General features: G+C 41.2%; 1 protein-coding gene and 1 long non-coding RNA gene across 6 annotated transcripts in view; one reads left to right on the top strand and one right to left on the bottom strand.

Annotated features, from left to right (window-relative positions):
- BTD (biotinidase) overlaps positions 1 to 13,366 on the top strand; it is a 60,516-nt gene extending 47,150 nt beyond the window's left edge. For all 5 annotated transcript variants that reach the window (XM_007166997.3, XM_007166996.3, XM_057545202.1 and 2 more), the window contains exons 3-4: positions 1,840 to 1,989; positions 10,157 to 13,366. In XM_007166997.3, coding sequence (XP_007167059.2) covers positions 1,840 to 1,989; positions 10,157 to 11,329 — 1,323 coding nt within the window. In that variant the 3' untranslated portion in view covers positions 11,330 to 13,366. The remainder of the gene's footprint in view (positions 1 to 1,839; positions 1,990 to 10,156) is intronic.
- Positions 453 to 22,045, bottom strand: LOC103004169 (uncharacterized). The gene is made up of 4 exons (XR_449736.2): positions 21,959 to 22,045; positions 13,365 to 13,535; positions 1,594 to 1,769; positions 453 to 750 (listed from the first exon to the last, which is right to left on the bottom strand). It is a non-coding gene; the product is annotated as an uncharacterized LOC103004169 (long non-coding RNA).
- Between the last annotated feature and the right edge of the window lie 377 nt (positions 22,046 to 22,422).

The raw sequence follows: 22,422 nt of genomic DNA, 5'->3' as shown, positions 1-22,422 counted from the left end.
GATGGTAAAGCTGGTTCAAAAGATAACTTGAAGAACAGATGTGAGTGTATCCATCAGTCAAATGAATGTTGAAATGATTCTGCTAATAGATACAAAACAGGCTAATGTCCTACAGGGCAATAAAACTGTCATGTTTAGGGTGATCTTTTATTAAATAGCAAAGTCAAACAGTGATACATTCACTAGATGAATAATCCTCGAGTGTGCTTGTCGGTACCCTGGTATATTGTAGAAAGATATACGTATACAAAGAATGTATACATAAATTCTTCGTCTTGCTTTATTTCCAAGCTTGTGATAATTTTTCTTTCTAATGTGCAATATGATGACCAGCCTCATATTCTGCTGGAGGGAGTGTACATTGCTGTAAGCTTTCTGGAAAGCTACTTGGCAACATATATTAAGAATTTAAAATTTTTCATACATTTGACTCAGTATTTTCACTTATAAGGCTTTATTCTAAAGAAATAATCAGAGTTCCAATCAAAGATTTGTGTACAATGCTCATTCAGGAAGTGTTTTGAGCACCCTGTACGCAGATGGTCAACACAGTTTTTTTATTACAAAATGTTGGGAACAATTCAAATGCCCAGTAACAGAGGATAAACTGTGGTGTCCTCTTAAATATAATCCAGCATATAATACAAGTGATATTTCTGAAGGTATCTTTGTAGTCTTGATGCTCTGTAGCGAGAGAGTCAAGATGGAAAACCGTTTGTTTACTATTGTCTCAATTATACACGCGCACACCTATACAGAGAGGGGGAAAAAATGAAAATAGGCAAGATGTTAACAATAAGTATCTTCATGATATAGGATTATGAATTCTTCCTTTATGTTGTCTTTTCCAAATTTTCTACACTTAAACTTTTGAAATTTTTTTTATAACCAGCAAAAAAATTATAAGGAGTTTGCAGTGCATTCCAGAAATAGTGACTCAAATTGCCGGTTATTTTAGATTATTCGTGCTTGCTCTGCCATCCTCCTCCACCTTTCACTGTGGGGTGATGCTGCCCCAGGCTTAACATTTTCAGCCGAGTAAGTGGAGAGCGGCAGCCGAAGGGGCCCTGGCGCTGGGAGCTGAGGGCCGCCCTGTTTGTTTGGGTTTCCTCAGGTTGCTGCCACTGTCACAGGGAGCCTCGGGCTGTCACAGGCAAGGACCCCCAGTGTCTCCAGCTGTGGGAGAAGGCCTGTAGGGCGGTCAGGGCTCTGACGGGAGTCTCCTAACTCCCAGTGGGAGAAAGGCAAGTTAGAGCAAGTCCTGGTTCCTATGCTGAAATCAATGCACTTGACTTTCACCCACCAGCCCACTGGGGCCCGTTAGAATCACGTGGGGACCTGTTGCCGGGACCCCACCCACAGTTGATTGAAGCAGACTTTTTAGGGATGGGCCCAAGCATCACCGCTAAACAAAGATTGCGTTTTCAGAAGTCCCCTGTCTGATTTAGAAGCACAATGAAGGTTGAAAGCCACCCACCGGACTAGCGGTAGCACATCTGCTGAGCCTGATTCTCAGGCCTGTTACAGTCACCGCTCCATCTCCCATAGCACCACCGCCACCTCCAAACTCCTGCTCCCTTCAGCCAGACTCACCTGTAACCTTCTTCCCTGACCAGCCCTCGGTACGGTGCTGGTCCCTAGAAGACTTTGTCTTTCTTCCCTCAGAGTTAGGCCAAGTGAGACGGCTCCCCCAAGGCTCAGATCCCTGCCGAGCCCAGCTACCACGTCTGGACCTCTGTGGTTCCTGGTCCAGAGCAGCTGCAGGGCGGCTGTCAGAGGAATGAAGGGGTGCTTCCCGTTATCTGTTAACGGACTATTCTCTGATGTTTTGACTTGCAGGGTGTACAGATTATAGTGTTTCCAGAGGATGGCATCCATGGATTCAACTTTACAAGAACATCCATTTACCCGTTTTTGGACTTCATGCCTTCTCCCCACTTGGTCAGGTGGAACCCGTGCCTGGAGCCCCACCGATTCAATGACACGGAAGTATGTAAGGGGACCGGCCTTCCTCCTCAGGAGGTGGGAGGCTCACGGAGATGAACCAAGCCAGGGGCCAAGAGCCAGGACATGTTGAATGAGACTGACAGGAGCCCTTAGGGGCCTGAGAACCAAACCCGAGCTCCATGTGCCACAGTCATTCACTTAAAGAATGTCTGCTATTATGAGGCATTTACTCATCTGTGGATCGTTCTATTTGTTAATCACACAAGAAATGCATGAATATATGCTTCTACAACAAATCAAAGTTAAAAAGATGAAAGCCCACCTTCACCACACCCCATCCCTCATCCACCTCCCTTTCTAGACAAACTGCCATCAGTGCATCCACCTATATTCTTTTCTATGCATCTCATAGATACTGACATCTTTATTTTTTAATTTTATTATTTTTACTGAAGTACAGTTGATTTACAATGTTGTGTTAATTTCTGCTGTACAGCAAAGTGATTCAGTTATACTTACATATATTCACTATTTTTTATATTCTTTTCCATTATGGTTTATCACAGGATATTGAATATGGTTCCCTGTGCTATACAGTAGGACCTTGTTTATCTATTTTATATATAGTAGTTGGCATCTGCTAATCCCAAACTCCCAATTCATCCCTCCCCAGCCCCCCTTGGCAACCAGAAGTCTGTTCTTTATATCTGTGAGTCTCTTTCTGTTTCATAGATAGGTTCATTTGTGTATATTTTAGAGTCCACATATAAATGATATCCAAGGTATTTGTCTTTCTCTTTCTAACTTACGTCACTTAGTATGATAATCTCTAAGTTCATCCATGTTGCTGCAAATGGCATTATTTCATTCTTTTTATGGTTGAGTAGTATTCCATTGTGTGTATGTATATATGTATATGTGTATATATCTATACACACATACCACATTTTCTTTATCCATTCATCTGTCGATGGACATTTAGATTGTTTCCATGTCTTGGCTACTGTGAGTAGTCTGCTGTGAACACAGGGATGCATGTTTCTTTTTGAATTATAGTTTTGTCTGGGTATATTCCCAGGAATGGGGTTGCTAGATCATGTGGTAGTTCTGTTTTTAGTTTTTTGAGGAACCTCCACACTGTTTTCCACAGTGGCTGCACCAATTTACATTCCCACCAACACTGCAGGAGGGTTCTCTTTTCTCCACACCCTCTCCAGCATTTGTTATTTGTAGACTTTTTAATGATGGCCATTCTGACCGGTGTGAGGTGCTACCTCATTGTAGTCTTGATTTGCATTTCTCTAATAACTAGCAATGTTGAGCATCTTTTGATGTGTCTGTTGGCCATCTGTATATCTTCTTTGGAGAAATGTCTGTTTAGGTCTTCTGCCCATTTTTCGATTGGGTTGTTTTTTTGTTGTTGTGTGAGCTGTTTGTATATGTTGGAAAATGAGCCCTTGTCAGTCACATCATTTGCAAATATTTTATCCTAGTCTGTAGGTTGTCTTCTCGTTTTGTTTAGGGTTTCCTTTGCTGTAGAAAAGCTTATAAAGTTTGAATGGGTCCCATTTGTTTATTTTTGCTTTTATTTCTGTTGCCTTGGGAGATTGACCTAAGAAAACAATGGTACAATTTCTATCAGAGAATGTTTTGCCTGTGTTCTCTTCTAGGAGTTTTATGGTGTCATGTCTTATGTTTAAGTCTTTAAGCCATTTTGAGTTTATTTTTGTGTATGGTGTGAAGATGTGTTCTAACTTCATTGATTTACATGCGGCTGTCCAGCTTTCCTAACACCACTTGCTGAAGAGACTGTCTTTTCTCCATTGTATATTCTTGCCTCCTTTGTTGAAGATTAACTCACTGTAGATGTGTGGGTTTATTGCTGGGCTCTCTGTTCTGTCCCATTGATCCATATGTTTGTTTCTGTGCCAAGACCACACTGTTTTGATTACTGTGGCTTTGTAGTATTGTCTGAAGTCTGGGAGGGTTATGCCTCCAGCTTTGTTCTTTTTCCTCAGGATTGCTTTGGCAATTCTGGGTCTTTTATGGTTCTATATAAATTTTAGGATTATTTGTTCTAGTTCTGTGAAAAAATGTCATGGGTAATTTGATAGGGATTGCATTAAATCTGTAGATTGCTTTGGGTGGTATGGCCATTTTAACAATATTAGTTCTTCCAATCCAAGAGCATGGGATATCTTTCCATTTCTTTATTTTTTTTAATTATTTTTTTAAAATTTATTTATTTATTTTTTGGCTGTGTTTGGTCTTCATTGCCGCATATGGGCTTTCTCTAGTTGTGGCGAGCGGGGGCTACTCTTCGTTGTGGTGCGCGGGCTTCTCATTTCAGTGGCTTCTCTTGTTGCAGAGCAAGGGCTCTAGGCGCGCAGGCTTCAGTAGTTGCAGCTCTCAGGCTCAGTAGTTGTGGCTTGCAGGCTCTAGAGTGCAGGCTCAGTAGTTGTGGATCACGGGCTTAGTTGCTCCGCAGCGTGTGGGATCTTCCCGGACCAGGGCTTGAACCCGTGTCCCCTGCATTGGCAGGCTGATTCTTAACCACTGTGCCAGCTGGGAAGTCCCTCCATTTCTTTAAATCATCTTCAGTTTCCTTTATTAATGTTTTATAGTTCTCAGCATATAAGTCTTTCACCTCCCTGGTCAGGTTTATTCCTAAGTTTTTTGTTTTTTTTTTTTTTTTGATGTGCTTTTAAAAGGGATTTTTCTTTTTACATTCCCTTTCTGATAATTTATTTTTAGTGTAGAGAAATGCAACTGATTTCTGTATGTTAATCTTGTATCCTGCTACCTGGCTGAATTCATTTATCAGTTCTAGTAGTTTTTGTGTGGAGTCTTTAGTGTTACTATAGACTATATATATATAGTATCATGTCATCTGCACATAATGACAGTTTGACCTCTTACCTTCCAATTCAGATACGTTTTATTTCTTTTTCCTGTCTGATTGCTGTGGCTAGGACTTCCAATACTATGTTGAATACAGGTGGTGAGAGTGGGCATCCTTGTCTTGTTCCAGATTTTAGCAGGAAGGCTTTCAGCTTTTCACCTTTGAGTATTATATTGGCTGTGGGTTTGTCATAAAAAGCTTTTACTATGTTGAGATATGTTCCCTCTATATCCACTTCGGTGAGAGTTTTTTTCATGAATGGATGTTGAATTTTATCAAATGCTTTTTCTGCATCTATTGAGATGATCATGTGTTTTTTGTCTTTTGTTGATGTGATGTATCACATTGATTTGCGTATATTGAACCATCCTTGTGACCCTGGGATGAAGCCAACTTGGTTGTGGAGCATGATCTTTTTTATGTGTTGTTGGATTCAGTTTGCTAATATTTTGTTGAGAATTTTTGCATCTATATTCCTCAAAGATAATGGCCTGTAATTTTCTTACTTGGTAGTGGCTTCATCTGGTTTTGGTATCAGGGTGATGGTGGCTTCATAGAATGTCTTTGTGAGCGGCCCCTCCTCTTCAATCTTTTGGAGGAGTTTGAGAAGGATCAGTATAAGTTATTCTTTGTATGTTTGGCAGAATTCCCCAGTGAAGCCATCTGGTCCTGGACTTTTGTTTGTAGGAAGTTTTCTTTTTTTTTTTTTATTACAGATTCTATTTCACTTGTAGTGATCAGTCTGTTCAAATTATCTATTTCTTCTTGATTCAGTTTTGGTGGGCTGTATGATTCTAGAAACTTGTCCATTTCTTCTAAGTTGTCCAATTTGTTGGTGTATAATTGTTCATAGTATTCTCTTATGGTTTTCTGTATTTCAGCAGTATTGGTTGTTATTTCTCCTTTTTCATTTCGTATTTTGTTTATTTGGGTCCCCTCTCTTTTCTTCTTGGTGAGCCTGAGCAGAGGTTTGTTGATTTTGTTTACCCTTTCAAAGAACCAGCTCTTGGTTTTATTGATTTTTTTCTATTGTTTTTTAATCTCCATTTTATTCATTTCCTCTCTGATCTTAATTATTTCCTTCCTTCTGCTGACTTTACGTTTTGTTGGCCCTTCTTTTTCTAATTCTTTTAGGTGGTAGGTTAGGTTGTTTGTTTGAGATTTTTCTTGTTTTTTGAGGAAGGCCTGTATCACTATGAACTTCCCTCTAAGAACTGCTTTTGCTGCATCCCATATTTTGTATGGTTGTGTTTTCATTGTCATTTGCCTCAAGGTATTTTTAAATTTCTTCTTTGATTTCATTGTTGACCCATTGGTTTTATAGCAGCATGTTGTTTAGTCTCCATGTAATTGTTTTTTTCTCATTTCTTTTTCTGTGGTTGATTTCTAGTTTCATGCCATTGTGGTCAGAAAAGATGCTTGAAATAATTTCTATCCTCTTAAATTAGTTGAGGCTTATTTTGTGCCCTAGTATGTGGTCAATCCTAGAGAGTGTTCTTGAAAATAATGCATTTTTTAAAATTTAATGTCCTGAAAATATCAATTAAGTCCAACTGTTCGATTGTATCATTTAGGATCTCTGTTGCCATATTGATTTTCTGTCTAGAAGATCTGTCCATTGATGTGAGTGGGGTGTTAAAGTCTCCTATTATTGTGCTCCTGTCAGTTTCTCCCTTTATGTCTGTATTTGTTTTATGTATTTGGCTGCTCCTGTATTGGGTGCATATATGTTGATGAGTGTAATATCTTCTTCTTGTATTCATCCTTTTGTCATTATATAGAGTCCTTCTTTATCTTTCTTTATGGCCTTTGTTTTAAAATCTGTTTTGTCTGATATGAGTATTGTGACCCTTGTTTTCCTGTCATTTCTGTCTGCATGAAATATTTTTCCACCCCCTCACTTTCGATCTATGTGTGTCCTTTGCCCTAAAGTGAGTCTCTTGTAAGCAGCATATTGTAGGCTCTTGTTTTTTAACCCAGTCTTCCACTCTGTGTCTTTTGATTGGAGCATTTAGTCCACTGACATTTAAGGTAATTATTGATAGATATGTATTTATTGCCACTTTAGAACTTGTTTTCTCCTTGATTTTTTAATTTCTGCTTTGTTCCTTTTTCTTTTTCCTTTTGCGGTTTGATGATTTTCTTTTGTATTATGCTTATGTTCTCTTCTTTTTGGTTTTTGTGAATATATTGTATGTTTTTGATTTGTGGTTACCCTGTATTTCAAGTATGTTAACCCCTTCCTATATCTAATTGCTTTAGACTGGTAGTCATATAGACTGAAACACGTTTTAGAAAAATAATCTACATTTTCATACTCTCCTCTTTCACATTTTATGATTTTAATTATTTTATGATTTTACACCTTCATATTCATCTGTTTGCTGTTCATTGTGGTTATCATTGCTTTCAGAGAATTTTTTTTTTTTAATCTGTGTACTGGCTTATTTAAGTGATTTATTTTCCAATTGTGATTTTCCTCTTTCCTATAGATTCCTTCTTCTTTTCTATTTAGAGAAGATCTTTCAATATTTCCCTTAGGATAGGTTTACTACTGCTGTATTCTTTTAGCTTTGGCTTGTCTGGGAAAGTCTTTCTCTCTCCTTCTATTCTAAATGATAATCTTGCTAGGTAGAGTATCCTAGGTTGCAGCTTAGGATAGAGTATCCTAGGTTGCAGTTTGCCACTCCCTTCTGGCCTGCAGCTTTTCTGTAGAGAAGTCAGCTGGTAGCCTTATGGGGGTTCCCTTGTAATTAACTCTGTTTTTCTCTTGCTGCCTTTAGAATCCTCTGTCTTTAACTTTTGCCATTTTAATTATAGTATGTCTTGGTGTAGGTCTGTTTTGGTTCACCTTGTTTGGGACCCTCTGTGCTTCCTGTACCTGGATATCTGTTTCTTTCTTTAGGTTTGGGAAGTTTTCAGCCATAATTTCTTCAAATACATTTTCGATCCCCTTTTCTCTTTCTTTTCCTCTGGAATCCCTATTATGTGTAGATTGGCATGTTTTATATTGTCCCATAGGTCTTTTATATTGCTTTCATCTTTTTTTATCTGGCTTTCTGTCTGCTGTTCTGACTGAGTGATTTCCATTATTCTGTCTTCTGGATCATTTATTTGTTCTGCATTATTCAATCTGCTGTTCATTGCCTTTAGCTCAGCTTTTGTCTGGGCAAATGAGTTTTCTAATTTTTCTTAGCTCCTCTTTATAGTTTCTAGTTCCTTTTTACAGTAATCTGCATTTCTATCAATAGTCCTTCTTAATTCCTTTAGTATTTTCATTATCTCCTTTTTGAACTTGGTGTCTGTTAAAGAGATCTGTTTCATTGTTCTTTCAGGGGAATTCTCTTGATCTTTTAATTGGGAATGGCTCCTCTGCTTCTTTATTTTACTTATGTTTCTCTTACTCTGTGAGTTTGGGAGAAACAATTATCTACTGTGGTCCTGGAAGGCTATTTTTATGTGGGAGTGTCCCTGTGTAGCCTGTGTGGGTTTAATATTTTTTGGTATGAGGGCTGTTTTCACTATGAATGCCTGCGACCTCTCTCCTCAGTGTGTGCTGGCCGTTATGCCCTTGATAGGAGGTGTGGTGGTGTTGTGGTGACTAGAGCCTGCACTGGGTATTGAGCAGGGTCTGCTCCCTAGTTGTTGGAGTAGAAGCCCCTAGGATCCATTTCTGAGCTGGGGTACGAAGTAGGCAGGATTGGAGCGCTCCCACTGGGAGAGGACCCACTGAATATTCCTCTGCCAGAGCTGTTCACCCGTGAGGGTGCTCTGTGGTGTCACCTGTTGTATGCTTACAAAGTACACTGTTGTTGGCACTGCCTTCAGCCCCATCTCAACCTTGGGAATGCTGTCAGTCAGCCCTGATGTCCCTCAGGCATTGTTTTCACAAGGCTACCAGTGCAAATCCATTGAAGTCAGGTACCAAGACTGCAGTAGTCACACACCTGGACCTGCTGTGGGAGCTATGGAAGCAGCCCAGACCCTGGCCCACCCTCTATGTAGATGCACCCACAAAGCCCACAGATGCTAAGGCCAGTCCTGGCCCAGCCACGGGAGTACCCATTGTCCACTTGGGTGTCCCTCAGGCCCTGAGTTTACAAAGCAGGCACCAGTAGGGTAAATCTGCACAGCCGCAGGGAGAGGGCTGAGATTTCAGCCCCGCCTCTGCATGTGGGCAACCCACTAGCACGCTCCCAGAGCTCGTAGAGGAGCGCATGGAGAAAGAGGCTGCTGTGGTGGGCCCCACCCCTCACTTTGCTGACATGCGTGTTGACAATGGGGTTTCAGTGGTAGCACACACCCGCCATGAGCATGCCAAAAGTGAGGCTACTATGGCAGGCTCGCCCCTCCCTTCCACGCTCCTTGACAAAGGCTCTTCGCTTCTATGGAGGGCCCGGGCTTTCTCCATGTATACCACTGGTTGCAGCCCATACCACACTCCAGCCCCTTCAGGCTGTCTCTGCAGCCAACCGCAGTGCTCTCCCCAGGTCTGTCCTCTGAAGCCCGAGTTCCAGCACCCAGCCCCAGCACGTACCAGTGGATGTGCGTCTCAGGCTGAGGAGCGCAGGGCAGTGGCCTGGCTGATCCTCCTCTCCAGTGAAGGGGCTTCCCAGAGTGTGGGAACCTTTTCTCTTTCACAACTACCTCCCAGGGGCACAAGTCCTGTCCCAATTCCCTTTTTTTCTTTCGCCCTACCCAGTTGTGTGGAGATCCTTCTTGCGATTTTGGGTGTTGGAGATATTCTGCCAGCGTTCAGTAGGTATTTTGTGAGAATTGTTCCAGATGTAGATGTATTTTTGTTGTATTTGTGGGCAGAGGTAAGCTCCCTGCCCTTCTACTCCGCCATATTGATTGGAGCCCCCCAAGATAAGCACTTTTAAAATTACTTTTTAAAGAGCACCAAGTTTTCCCTTTAAAAGATTTTGATTGCACTTTGCATCCCCAGTAATAGTGCATGAGTGCCTGTTTGCCCATCCTTTGGTCAATGCAAGATAGAATAGTCTTTTTAATTTTTGCCAATCTTATAGAGGTGAAAAATGATACCTCATTATCATTTTAATTTTTATCTCCTTACTACTACTGAGACTGAGCATCTTGTCAATGTTTGTTGGCCATTTGTATTTGTTCATCTACGAACCATCTGTTCATATCCTTTGCACGCTTTCAGTAGTGGTTACTTTTTTCTTATTGATTTATGATAGCCATGTATATATTATCGATACAATACAGGTACTATTTTAAAATTGTAAGAAAAAGGCAGGGTTTTAAAATTTCCTTTATTTACACTTTTTGTTTTCCCTCTAGGTCCTCCAGCGCCTGAGTTGTATGGCTGTCAAGGGAGAGATGTTCCTGGTGGCCAATCTTGGGACAAAGCAGCCTTGTCATAGCAGTGACCCAGGGTGCCCAAATGATGGCAGATACCAGTATAACACGAACGTGGTGTTCAGCAGTAATGGAACCCTGGTTGACAGCTACCGCAAACAAAACCTCTACTTTGAAGCAGCATTCAATACCCCACTGGAAGTGGATCGCATCACCTTTGATACCCACTTTGCTGGCAAGTTTGGCATCTTCACTTGCTTTGACATATTGTTCTTCGACCCCGCTGTCAGGCTCCTCATAGACTCAGAGGTGAAGCATGTCGTGTATCCGACCGCCTGGATGAACCAGCTCCCACTCTTGGCAGCCATTCAGATTCAGAGGGGTTTCGCCATCACCTTTGGCGTCAACTTTCTGGCTGCGAACATCCACCATCCATCTCTGGGGATGACGGGAAGTGGCATACACGCCCCTCTGAAGTCCTTTTGGCACCATGACATGGAAAGCCCCGAAGGTCACCTTATAATTGCCCAGGTAGCCAAAAATCCACAGGGTCTCATTGGTACAGGGAATGCCACAGGGAAAATGGACCCATCCCATAGTAAGTTTTTAAAAATCTTGGCAGGGGATCCATACTCTCAGAAGGATGCTCAGGACGTCCACTGTGATGGAGCCCCCAAATGGAACACGAATGCCCCTCCCACGTTTAACTCTGAGATGATGTACGACAATTTCACCCTGGTTCCCGTGTGGGGCAAGGAAGGCTACCTCCGAGTCTGTGCAAATGGCCTTTGCTGTCATGTGCTTTACCAGAGGCCCACTCTGTCCAAGGAGCTGTATGCTCTGGGGGTCTTTGACGGCCTTCACACTGTGCACGGCACTTACTACGTTCAAGTCTGTGCCCTGGTCAAGTGTGGCGGTCTTGGCTTTGAAACCTGTGGGCAGGAGGTCACAGAGGCTGCGGGGATATTTGAGTTTCACCTGTGGGGGAACTTCAGTACCTCCTATATCTTTCCAATGCTTCTGACCTCAGGGATGACCCTGGAAACCCCTGACCAGCTGGGCTGGGAGAATGATCACTATTTTCTGAGGAAGAGCGGACTGTCCTCCGGCCTGGTGACGGCAGCTCTCTACGGGCGGTTGTATGAGAAGGACTAGGGGGTGTGGGGTGGGCTCCCCCTGCACTGGCACAGGCCAAAGCTCACAGCACCGGGACCACTTCTTCGCCCCAGAGCCCATCCTGGGAGCCACGGGAAGAGGTAGGGAGACAGATTTCGCCAGCGTCTTTTTCTCTTAAGCGCAAATTTGTGAGACATTTTCTGGTATTTTCTACTCACATTTCTATTTTTCAAGCCACGTCTTCCTCCAGCAGATCTTCCATTACACAATTGTTTTAAGAGCGCAAACAAAAATAAATGTCAGTTTATATTTTACATGTCCACAAAACAGCAGGTTTCGTGTGTGTTCTTGCTGTTGATCAAGTGACACCCAGGATATACAGGTATTTCAGAAGCCTCAAACATTTTCTAGGGTAAGAAACAAACTCTCAGAGCAAAAGCCGTGTTAGAAATGGCTTCCATGGGGACTTTTCCATTCTGGTCGGCCAGAACTCATCCCCCCGCACTGATCGTGCCAGAGCCGCCAGCAGCATCAGCAATGTGGATCCTGAGGCAGCTTTTAAAAATAGAAGGGAAGCTTTTCTCACATCTGCCTTTCTGTCAGTGATCGGAATGTGTCAGGCAGGACTCAGAATAACTGGAAAGAAAGAGTGCAGTGCCCCGGAGAGAGAGGCTGGAAAAAAGTGCTGAAGAGAGGGCAGCGATGGGAACAGATGAGTCATAGGTTTCTTGTGCACAGCGTGTCTCATCCAGGGATTCCAGACACCTTAATAAATCACGCTAGCTCCGGGCAAGAGCCTTCCGGCTGCCCAACTGTGCGGGGTGGAACGATGCTGGGAATTCATTCCCAGTCCGCTGGCAGGGCCTTCTCTTTGCAGACGGGTTGCAGGAACGGTGTGGGGTTTGGCCCGCTTAGTCTTTATTCAGTCACTCAACAGGTGTCTTTGGAAAGCCCACCAGGGACAGAGCGAGGACCTCCCAAAATATGAACTGCACGTGCAAAATCATATTCAGTGTGTGGAGACATTCTTTAGGCCACTGGTCTGTATTATTTGTATCCAACATTTCAAAGTCACTTTGACTCTATGCCTAGTAACTGTTTCAGATCATTTTTAAGGTGGAAAATCGGTAGCTTTTAAAGAAAATGGAGAGTTAGCTTTCTGTGATTTGCCTCTTCAATGTGTGGCTATTTAGTTTCATCTCCTTTATAAATTAGGTTTTTAAAAACAGTATGTGCATATATCTACACATAATTACATGAAGTAAAAAATGAAATTCTTTCCCCATTCCCCCCACAGTGTGGCTTTCCAGACCCTTTCCTGGCTTTTAGGCAGAAAAATAAAGATCCTAGGGTCAGACTGACCAGCTTTACTTTCTTGGCCTCCCTGTTTACTCTTCACTACGTAGACCTCGACTCTTTATTTGAACCTTGCTGTGCCCCAGTTTTCTCATTTGTGGGATGTGTATTGAATCATCCATGTGGGAAAGAAGCAAAGACCCGCTGACTCACTGCCCGCTTGCAAAGGCCTAGAATGAGTCAAGCCGGCCTTCAGGGAATTTGCAGGAACAGCTCAGGATTCCTGAGGAAACCCAGGCGGTCCCCCCGGAACGGGACGGGGGCCTCTCCCACCAGATGCTGGCGCAGACCCGGGAGGGGCGAGCTGGAGGGGGCACACGGCTCCGGATGTGACCACCCCTGCTCCAGGGAAACAGAAATCATCTCAGAAATGCATATTGTTGCTTCCTGCCAAGATGATTCAAATCATCCAGAGAGAGACAGAGGCCAGGCCTAAATACAGACTTGGTGGAGCTACTTCACCCAGCAGACATTTTTGAAGCACCTGCTGGATGCACATTTTGCTCTTCTGAGCAGAGTACTGAGAACTTTCCCCGAGTTACTATCTACTGACAATTTAGAACTAACTAACTGCTCATGAAGTAGAAATGAGGGGGACAAGAACTTATGATTTTTATGATAAAAAGTAGTTGCCAGATGGCAGAACAAAGTGGAGGGCAGGGGGGAAATGAGTAAAATAAATCATTTTCAGGAAAAAAAAAAGGCATGTATGACTCACGGTTGTGATACGCTTCTGTCAGCTGTGATCCTGAAACTCAGGAAGCAGATGGCGATCTTGACCATAACACAGGGGCAGACACCCAGTGTATTTTTGGTGGAATGAGGCCTGGGGGAAGCGGCTGTCCGTGTGGTTTCTCATGGGGGTGCAGCTGCGCCTCTCTGTGGTCCTCTGCGCAGAGGGAGTGAGAGACAACGATGGGCTTAAAAAGTCCTGTTCTTAGAGAAGGTAAAGCCACGGCCTGCTGGCAGCCTGTCCGCCCCAGTGCCCACCATGGCCTCTCGAGAGGAGGGCCTGCCCACAGCCCTGCTGAGGGAAACCCACCTGGGCCAGTGCTGACCCACAGGCGGCCGGCTCAGTGCCCTCACCCCCAAAAGAAACCCTGTACCCACGAGCAGTCATGTCCATTCTCCCTCCCCCCATCCCATGGCAACTACTAATACACTTCCTATCTCTACGGATTTGCCCATTCTGAACATTTTATATAATTGGAATCATACAATATGTGGCCTTTCGTTCCTGCCTTCTTCCACTTAGTGTAATGTTTTCAAGGTTTATCCTTGTGTATTATGTATAAGTTCTCTCTTCTTATGGTTGAATAGTATTTCATTGTATAGATATACCACATTTGTTTATCCATTAAGTTAGTGGACATTGCGTTGTTTCCACTTTTTGGCTATTAGGAATAATGCCGCCATGAATATTCATGTACAAGTTTATATGTGAATATACGTTTTCAATTCCTTGGGTATATATCTAGGAGTGTAATTGCTGGGTCATACAAGTCAATGTTTAATTATTTGAGGAACTGTCAGACAGACTGTTTTCCAAAGGGGCTGCATCATTTTTCATCCCTAGTAGCAATGTATAAGAATTCAAATTTCTCCACATCCTTGCTAATGCTTGTTATTGTCTGTTTGTTAAAATCATAGCCATCTCAGTGGTTGTGGTTTCTCATCGTGGTTGTGATTTCATTGCCCTAGTTGCTAATAACGCTGAACATCTTTCCAAGTGCTTACTGGCCACCCATATATCTTCTTTGAAGAAATTATTAAAATCTTATGCCCATTTAAAAAATTGGATTGTCTTTTTATTATTTAGTTGTAAGAGTTCTTTGTCTGTTTTGGATATTAGACCCTTATCAGATAAGTGATCTGCAAATATTTTCTCCATTTGTTGGTTGTCTTTTCACTTTTTCATACTGTTTTTTGGTACACAAAAGTTTTTAATTTTGTGATGAAATTTTTAATTTTAAGATGAAGTCGAATTTATCTTTTTTCTTTGGTTGCTTGTGCTTTAGGTGTCATACCTAATTAAAGGTCATAGGCTTACAGCTGTGTTTTCCTCTAAGAGTTTTGTTTGAGCTCTTACGCTTAGATCTATGATCCACTGAAGTTAATTTTTCTATGTGTTGTGAGATAGGGGTGCAAATTCATTCTTTTGCAAGTGAGCATCTAGCTGTCCCAGCGCCATTTGTTGAAAGACATTATTCTTTCCCCATTGTATTGTCTTGGTGCCCTTATTGAAATCTATTGACCATAAATATACAGGTTTATTTCTAGACTCAATTCTATTCCATTGATCTGTATGTCTGTCCTAAAGCAAGTACCACACGTGTCCTTATTACAGTAGCATTGTAGTAAGTTTTTAAATTGGGAAGCGTTGAGTCCTCTTTGTTCTTTATCAAAATAGTTTTGGCTATTTTGGGTCCTTTGCAGTTCCATATGAACTTTTTAGGGTCACCTGGTCAACTTCTGTCAAAAAAAATCAGTGGAATTTTGATAGGTATTGCATTAAATCTGGAGATTAATTTGGGGAATGCCATTTTAATAATATTAAATCTTCCAGTTCATGAACACAGGATGTCTTCCCATTTATTTAGTTTTGTCATTTTTAGTGTACAAATTTTTATACTCCTTTTATTTTTATTCCCAAGTATTTTTTGGATGCTATTATAAATGGAATTGTTTTCTTAATTTCATTTTTGGATTGTTAATTGCAAGTGTATAAAAATACAGTTGGTTTTTTATATTGATCTTGTGTCCGGCAACCTTGCTGAACTTATCAGCACTAATAATGTACTGGTGGAGTTTTTATGATTTTCTATATACCAGATCATGTCATCTACAAATAGATTAACTTCTTCTTTTTATATGAATGCCTTTCCCCCCCCCCCCACCCCTTCCTAATTGTTCTGGCTAGAACCTCTAGTACAGTGTTGAGTAGATGTGGTGGAGTAGACATCCTTGCCTCATTTCTGATCTTAGGGGAAAAGCTTTCAGTCATTCATCATTAAGTATGATGTTTGCTGTGGGCTTTTCATAGATGAAGAACTTTCCTTCTACTCCTAGTGTTTAGTGTTTTTATCATGAAAGGGTTTCAAATTCTTTTTCTCCATTAATAGTGATAATCAAGTGTTTACCCCCTTTATTATACAGTGTATTACATTGACTTATTTTTATATGTTGAAAATATCTTGCATTCCTGGGATAAATCCCACTTGGTCATGGTATATAATACTTTTTAAGCATTGATAGATTTGGGTTGATAGTATTTTTTTGATGACTTTTGCATCTGTATTCATAAGGGATATTCATGGTGTATAAGACTTTCTAGATGGTGATAGATTTGGTTCAATATTATTTTGTTGATAATTTTTGCATCTACATTCATAAAGGATATTGGCTCTGTAGTGTTCTTTTCTTGAGATGCCTTTGTCTGGTTTTGGTATGAGGTTAATACTTCACAGAGCGAGTTGGGAAGTGTTTCCCCCCTCTTCAGTTTTTTAAGAGTTTGTGAAAGACTGGTGTTAATTCTTCAAATGTTTTGTAGAATCCACCAGTGAAGTCACCTGGTCCTGAGCTTTTCTTTCTGGGGAGTTTTTTTTAAATTACAAATTCAATGTCTTTACGTGTTATAGGCCTACTCATATTTTCTATTTCTTCTTGAAACAGTTTTGATAGTTTATCTTTCTAGGAATTTGTTTATTTCATCTGGGTTAGCAGATCTGTTGGTATGTAATTATTCATAGTACTCTCATAAATTTTTTATTTCTGTGAGGTTAGTAGAATTCCCCCCTCTTCATTCCTGATTTTCAATCGTCTTCTTTTCTTGGTCATTCTAGCTACAAGTTTGTCAATTTTGTTGATTTTTGTAAAGGAAGTTTGTTTTGTTGATTTTTCTCTATTTTTTTTTTTTTTTTGAATCCCTACTTCATTTATTTCTGCTCTAATTTCTATTGTTTTCTTCTGCCTGCTTTGGATTTTAGTCTGCACTTCTTTTGTCTAGTTTCTTAAACTGGAAGATTATAGACTTGAGACCTTTCTTCCTTTTTACTGTGTTTACAGCTTAATTTCCTTCTAAGCACTGCTTTCACTGCAGTGAAATGGAATGTTATATTTTTGCTTTCATTAATCTCAAGATAGTTTCTCATTTATTTAGTAGTACAGCCATTACAGCTCTCTTTTGGATGCTGTTGCCATGGTATTTCTCTTCATCCTCTGACTTTCAACTTATTTGTGTCTTTGAAGCTAAAGCACATGTTGTATAGATAGTATATAATTGGATGTTTTGTAGTCATTCCGTTACTCTCTGCCTTATAATTAGAGTTTAATCTATTTACATTCAATGTATTACCGATAATGTAGATTTTACACCTGCCATTTTGCGATTTGTCTTGTATCTGTTCTTTTTTGTTTCACTAGGCCTCCATCACTGCCTTCTTTTGTGTTAGATATTTTCTAGTGTACCATTTTAATTCTCTTTTCATTTCTTTTATAATTTATAGTTATCTTCTTAGTGTTTGTCCTGGGTATTCCAACTAACATGTTAACTTATAACAATTTAGTTCATATTAATGAAGCTAAATTTCAATACAGATACAGCTTGAAGATACTGCAGGTTCAGTTCCAGACCACTGCAGTAAAGCAAATATCACAAAGTGAGTTACACAAATTTTTTTTGGTTTCCCAGTGAATATAAAAGTTATGTTTACAATATACTGTAGTCTACTAGGTGTGCAATAGCATTATCTCTAAAAAACTGTACATGCCCTAATTAAAAAACACTTTATTGCTGAAAAATGCTAACCATCATCTGAGCTTTCAGTGAGTTGTAATCTTTTTGTTGGTGGAGGGTCTCGCCTCAGTGTTGATGGCTGCTGACTGATCAGGGTGGTGGTGCTGAAGGCCAGGGTGACTGGCAGTTTCTTAAAATAAGACAACAATGCAGTCTGCCCCATCAATTGACTCTTCATTCATGAACGATTTCTCTGTAGCATGCAGTGCTGTTTGATAGCATTTTACCCACAGAAGACCTTTCAAAATTGGAGTCAATCCTCTCAAAGCCTGCCACTGCTTTATCAATTAAGTTTACGTAATATTCTAAACCTTTGAATAGGTTTCAACGGTCATTTCAACGGTCTTCACAGCATGTTCACCAGGAGTAGATTCCATCTCAAGAAACCACTTTCTTTGTTCATCCATAAGCAGCAACTCCTCATCTGTTAAACTTTTATCATGAGATTGTAGCAATTCACATCTTCAGGCTCCACATCTAATTCTAGTTCTCTTGCTGTTTCCACCACATCTACAGTTGTTTCCTCTACCCTCACAGTCATCCGTGACGGTTGGAATCAACTTCTTCCAAACTCCTGTTTATGTTGATATTTTGACCTCCTCCCATGAATCACGAATGTTTGTCATGGCATCTAGAATGGTGAATCCTTTCCAGAAGGTTTTCAGTTGACTTTGCCTAGATCCATCAGAGGGATCACTCTCTATGGCAGCTATAGCCTTAAGAAATGTATTTCTTAAATAATAAGGCTTGAAAGTCAAAATTACTCCTTCATCCATAGAGCGCAGAATGGATGTTGTGTTGGCAAGTATGGAAACAACATGCACCCCATTGTGCATCTCCCTCAGAGCTCTTGGGTGACCAGGTGCATTCTCAATGAGCAGTCATCTTGAAAGGAATCTTTTCTTCTGAGCAACAGGTCTCAATAGTGGGCTTAAAATATTCAGTAAGCCATGTTATCAACAGATGTGCTGTCATCCAGGCTTTGTTGTTATGGAGGACAGGCAGAGTAGACAGCATAATTCTTAAGGGTCCCAGGATTTTCAGAATCCGAGTATTGGCTTCAATGTTAGCTGCATTGTTAACTGCAATGTTAGCCCCTAACAACAGAGTCAGCCTGTCCTTTGAAGCTTTGAAGCCAGGCATTGATTTCTCCTCTCTAGCTATGAAAGTCCTAGATGGCATCTTCTTCCCACAGAAGGCAGTCCATGTACATTGAAAATTTGTTGTTTAGTGTTGCTACCTTCATTAATGATCTTAGCTGGATCTTCTGGATAACTTGCTATAGCTTCTACGTCAGCACTCACTGCTTCACCTTGCACTCTGATGTCACAGAGATGGCTTCTTGCCTTAAACCTCATGAACCAACCTCTGCTAAGCTTCACACTTTTCTTCTGCAGTTTCCTCCCCTCTCTCAGCCTTCACAGAATTGAAGAGAGTTAAGGTCTTGCTCTGGATTAGGCTTTGGTTTAAGGGAATGTGGTGGCTGGTTTGATCTTCTATCCAGACTACTAAAACTTTCTCCATATTAGCAATAAGGCTGTTTTGCTTTCTTATCATTCATGCGTTCCCTGGAGTAGCACTTTCAATTTCCTTCACGATCTTTTCCTTTGCATTCATTCACAATGTGGCTGACTGTTTGGTGCACTGGGCCCAGCTGTTGGCCTATCTGGGCTTTTGACATGCTTTCCTCACTAAGCTTAACCCTTTCTAGCTTTTGATTTAAAGTGAGAGACATGAGACTCTTCACTTAAAGGACTCAGAGGCCATTATAGGGTTATTAATAGGCCTAATTTCAGTATTGTTGTGTCTCAGGGAAGAGGGAGGTCTGAGGAGAGGGAGAGAGATGAGGAAATAAATGGCTGATTGGTGGAGCAGTCAGAACACACACATTTACTAAATTCGCCATCTTATATGGGTGTGGTTCGTGACACCCCCAAATAATCACAATAGGAACATCACAGATCACGGATCACACATCACCATAACAAATATAATAAGAATAAAATTCCAAATATTGCAACAATTACCAAAACGTGACAGATATGAAGTGAGCATACGTTGCTGGAAAAGTTCAGCGTTGCCACAAACCTTTAATTTGTAAAAAATGCATTATCTGTGAAGTGCAATAAAGTGAAGCCCAATAAATGCTTTCTGCTTTCAAGAGTCTTGTTTTGTCTTTTGATAGTTTGATTATAATGTGTGTAGGCTGGATCTCTTTGAGTTTATATTCTACTTGGAGTTCTTTGAGCTTTTTGAGTTTGTAGATTAACGTTTTTGAAATGGTTTAAGTTTTCAGCCATTATTTCTTCAAACATTCTTTCTGCCTCCTTTTCTTTCTCTTCTCCTTCTGGGACTTCCCTTGTGTGTATGGTGCTATGTTTATTGGGATCTCACAGGTCTCTGAGGCTATGATCACTTTTCATTTTTCCCCCTGTTCCTCAAGACTAGGAACTGACCTATCTTCAATCTCACTGATTCTTCTGCCTACTCAAATCTAACATTGAGGCCCTCTATTCCAGTTACTATAATTTCCAAATTCAGAATTTCCATTTGCTTTTAAAAATATTATCTCTATATATTTATCGATATTCTCTATTTGGTGAAGCATTTAAAAAAAAACTTTCTCTTAATTCTTTAGACATGGTTTCTGTTAGCCCCTTTAAGATGTTAAAAATAAATGATTTATGGGCTTCCCTGGTGGTGCAGTGGTTAACAATCCGCCTGCCAATGCAGGGCACACGGGTTCGATCCTTGGTCCAGGAAGATCCCACATGCTGTGGAGCAACTAAGCCCACGTGCCACAACTACTGAGCCTGTGCTCTAGAGCCCGTGAGCCACAACTTCTGAGCCTGTGTGCCACAACTACTGAAGCCTGCACGCCTAGAGCCCATGCTCCGCAACAAGAGAAGCCACCGCAATGAAAAGCCCTCGCACCACAACGAAGAGTAGCCCCTGCTCGCCACAACTAGAGAAAGCCCGCACGCAGCAACGAAGACCCAATGCGGCCAAAAATAAAGTGAATAAAATAAAATAAATTGGGCTTCCCCGGTGGCGCAGTGATTGAGAGTCTGCCTGCCAATGCAGGGGGCACAGGTTCGTGCCCTGGTCTGGGAAGATCCCACATGCCGCGGAGCGGCTGGGCCCGTGAGCCACAGTTACTGAGCCTGCGCGTCTGGAGCCTGTGCTCCGCAACAAGAGAGGCCGTGATAGTGAGAGGCCCGCGCACCGCGATGAGGAGTGGCCCCCGCTTGCCACAACTAGAGAAATCCCTCGCACAGAAACGAAGAGCCAACACAGCCATAAATAAATAAATAAACAAATACTTAAAAAATAAATAAATAAAATAAATTAAATAAATAAACTTAAAAAAAATAAAATAAGTGATTTACATTCTTTGTGTAGTAAACCCAATGTCTCAGCTTCTTCAAGGATAGTTTCTATTGATTGTTTTTCCCGTGTATGGGCCATACGTTGTTTCTCTGCATATCTCAATCTTTTGTTGAAAACTGGACTTTTAAAATAATATAACATGGCAATTCTGGAAATCAGATTCATCTCCCTCCCCAGGGTTTGTTGTTATTGCTGCTTGTTATAGCGGTTCAGTGACTTTTCTGAACATGTTCTGTAAAGTCTGTATCTTTTGCCACGTGTGGCCAATGAAGTCTCTACTCATTTAGCTTAGCTGTCAGCTAACGATTGGACAGAGATTTCCTTAAACATCTGGGACCAAAAGAATTCCCTGGTCTTTGCCAAGGGGCTGTGTACGTAAGGGCACATCTTTAGAACACAGCCTGGCAGTTGAAAATTGGCTTTCACTTCCTGTTTGTGCAGAGCCTCAAAATTAGGCACAGGCAAGAACTTCGGGTAGCCTCGGGTCTTCCACAAGCATGCACACAACTCCACGTATCTGTGGCATTCTAGAATTCCTAGAACCATGTCTTTTTTTTTTTTTTTCCAAATATTTGTTCATTAACTGTTTTTTTTTTTTTTAAGAAATTCACGTTCTTATTTATTGGTTGATTTATGGATTGATTGATTGCTGTGTTGGGTCTTCGTTTCTGTGCGAGGGCTTTCTCTAGCTGTGGCGAGCGGGGACCACTCTTCATCGCGGTGCGCGGGCCTCTCACTATCGCGGCCTCTCTTGTTGCGGAGCACAGGCTCCAGACGCGCAGGCTCAGTAGTTGTGGCTCACGGGCCCAGCTGCTCCGCGGCATGCGGGATCCTCCCAGACCAGGGCTCGAACCCGTGTCCCCTGCATTGGCAGGCAGATTCTCAACCACTGCGCCACCAGGGAAGCCCCTAGAACCATGTCTTATGGATATGTATTCCCCTAGCTTTTCCTTTTAAGCTTTTTGGTTGTCTGTTGCTTGCCTCAGCTCTTATCCACCTCCTAAGGCAAGTGCAACATTAAAACTCTTGCCTGGTGCTGGGAAAACTGGAGAGCTACATGTAAAAGAATGAAATTAGAACATTCTCTAAAACCATACACAAAAATAAACTCAAAATGGATTAAATACCTAAATGTAAGACTGGATACTATAAAACTCCTAGAGGAAAACATAGGCAGAGCACTCTTTGACATAAATCACAGCAATATCTTTTTCGATCCGTCACCTAGAGTAATGGAAATAAAAACAAAAATAAACAAATGGGACCTAATTAAACTTAAAAACTTTTGCACAGCAAAGGAAACCATAAACAAAATGAAAAGACAATCTATGGACTGGGAGAAAATATTTGCAAACAATGTGACCAACAAGGGATTAATCTCCAAAATATATAAACAGCTCATATAGCTCAATATCAAAAAAACAAACAACCCAATCAAAAAATGCGCAGATCTAAACAAACATTTCTCTAAAGAAGACATGCAGATGGCCAGCAGGCACATGAAAAGATATTCAACATCGCTAATTATTAGAGAAATGCAAATCAAAACTCACACACAGTTAGAATGGCCATCATTAAAAGTCTACAAACA

The sequence above is a fragment of the Balaenoptera acutorostrata genome, chromosome 4 (genome assembly GCF_949987535.1).
Source record: "Balaenoptera acutorostrata chromosome 4, mBalAcu1.1, whole genome shotgun sequence".
In the NCBI taxonomy this organism is placed as follows: Eukaryota; Metazoa; Chordata; class Mammalia; order Artiodactyla; family Balaenopteridae; genus Balaenoptera; species Balaenoptera acutorostrata.
The sequence above is the reverse complement of the archived record's forward strand: the minus strand, read 5'-3'. Positions and strand labels throughout refer to the sequence as shown.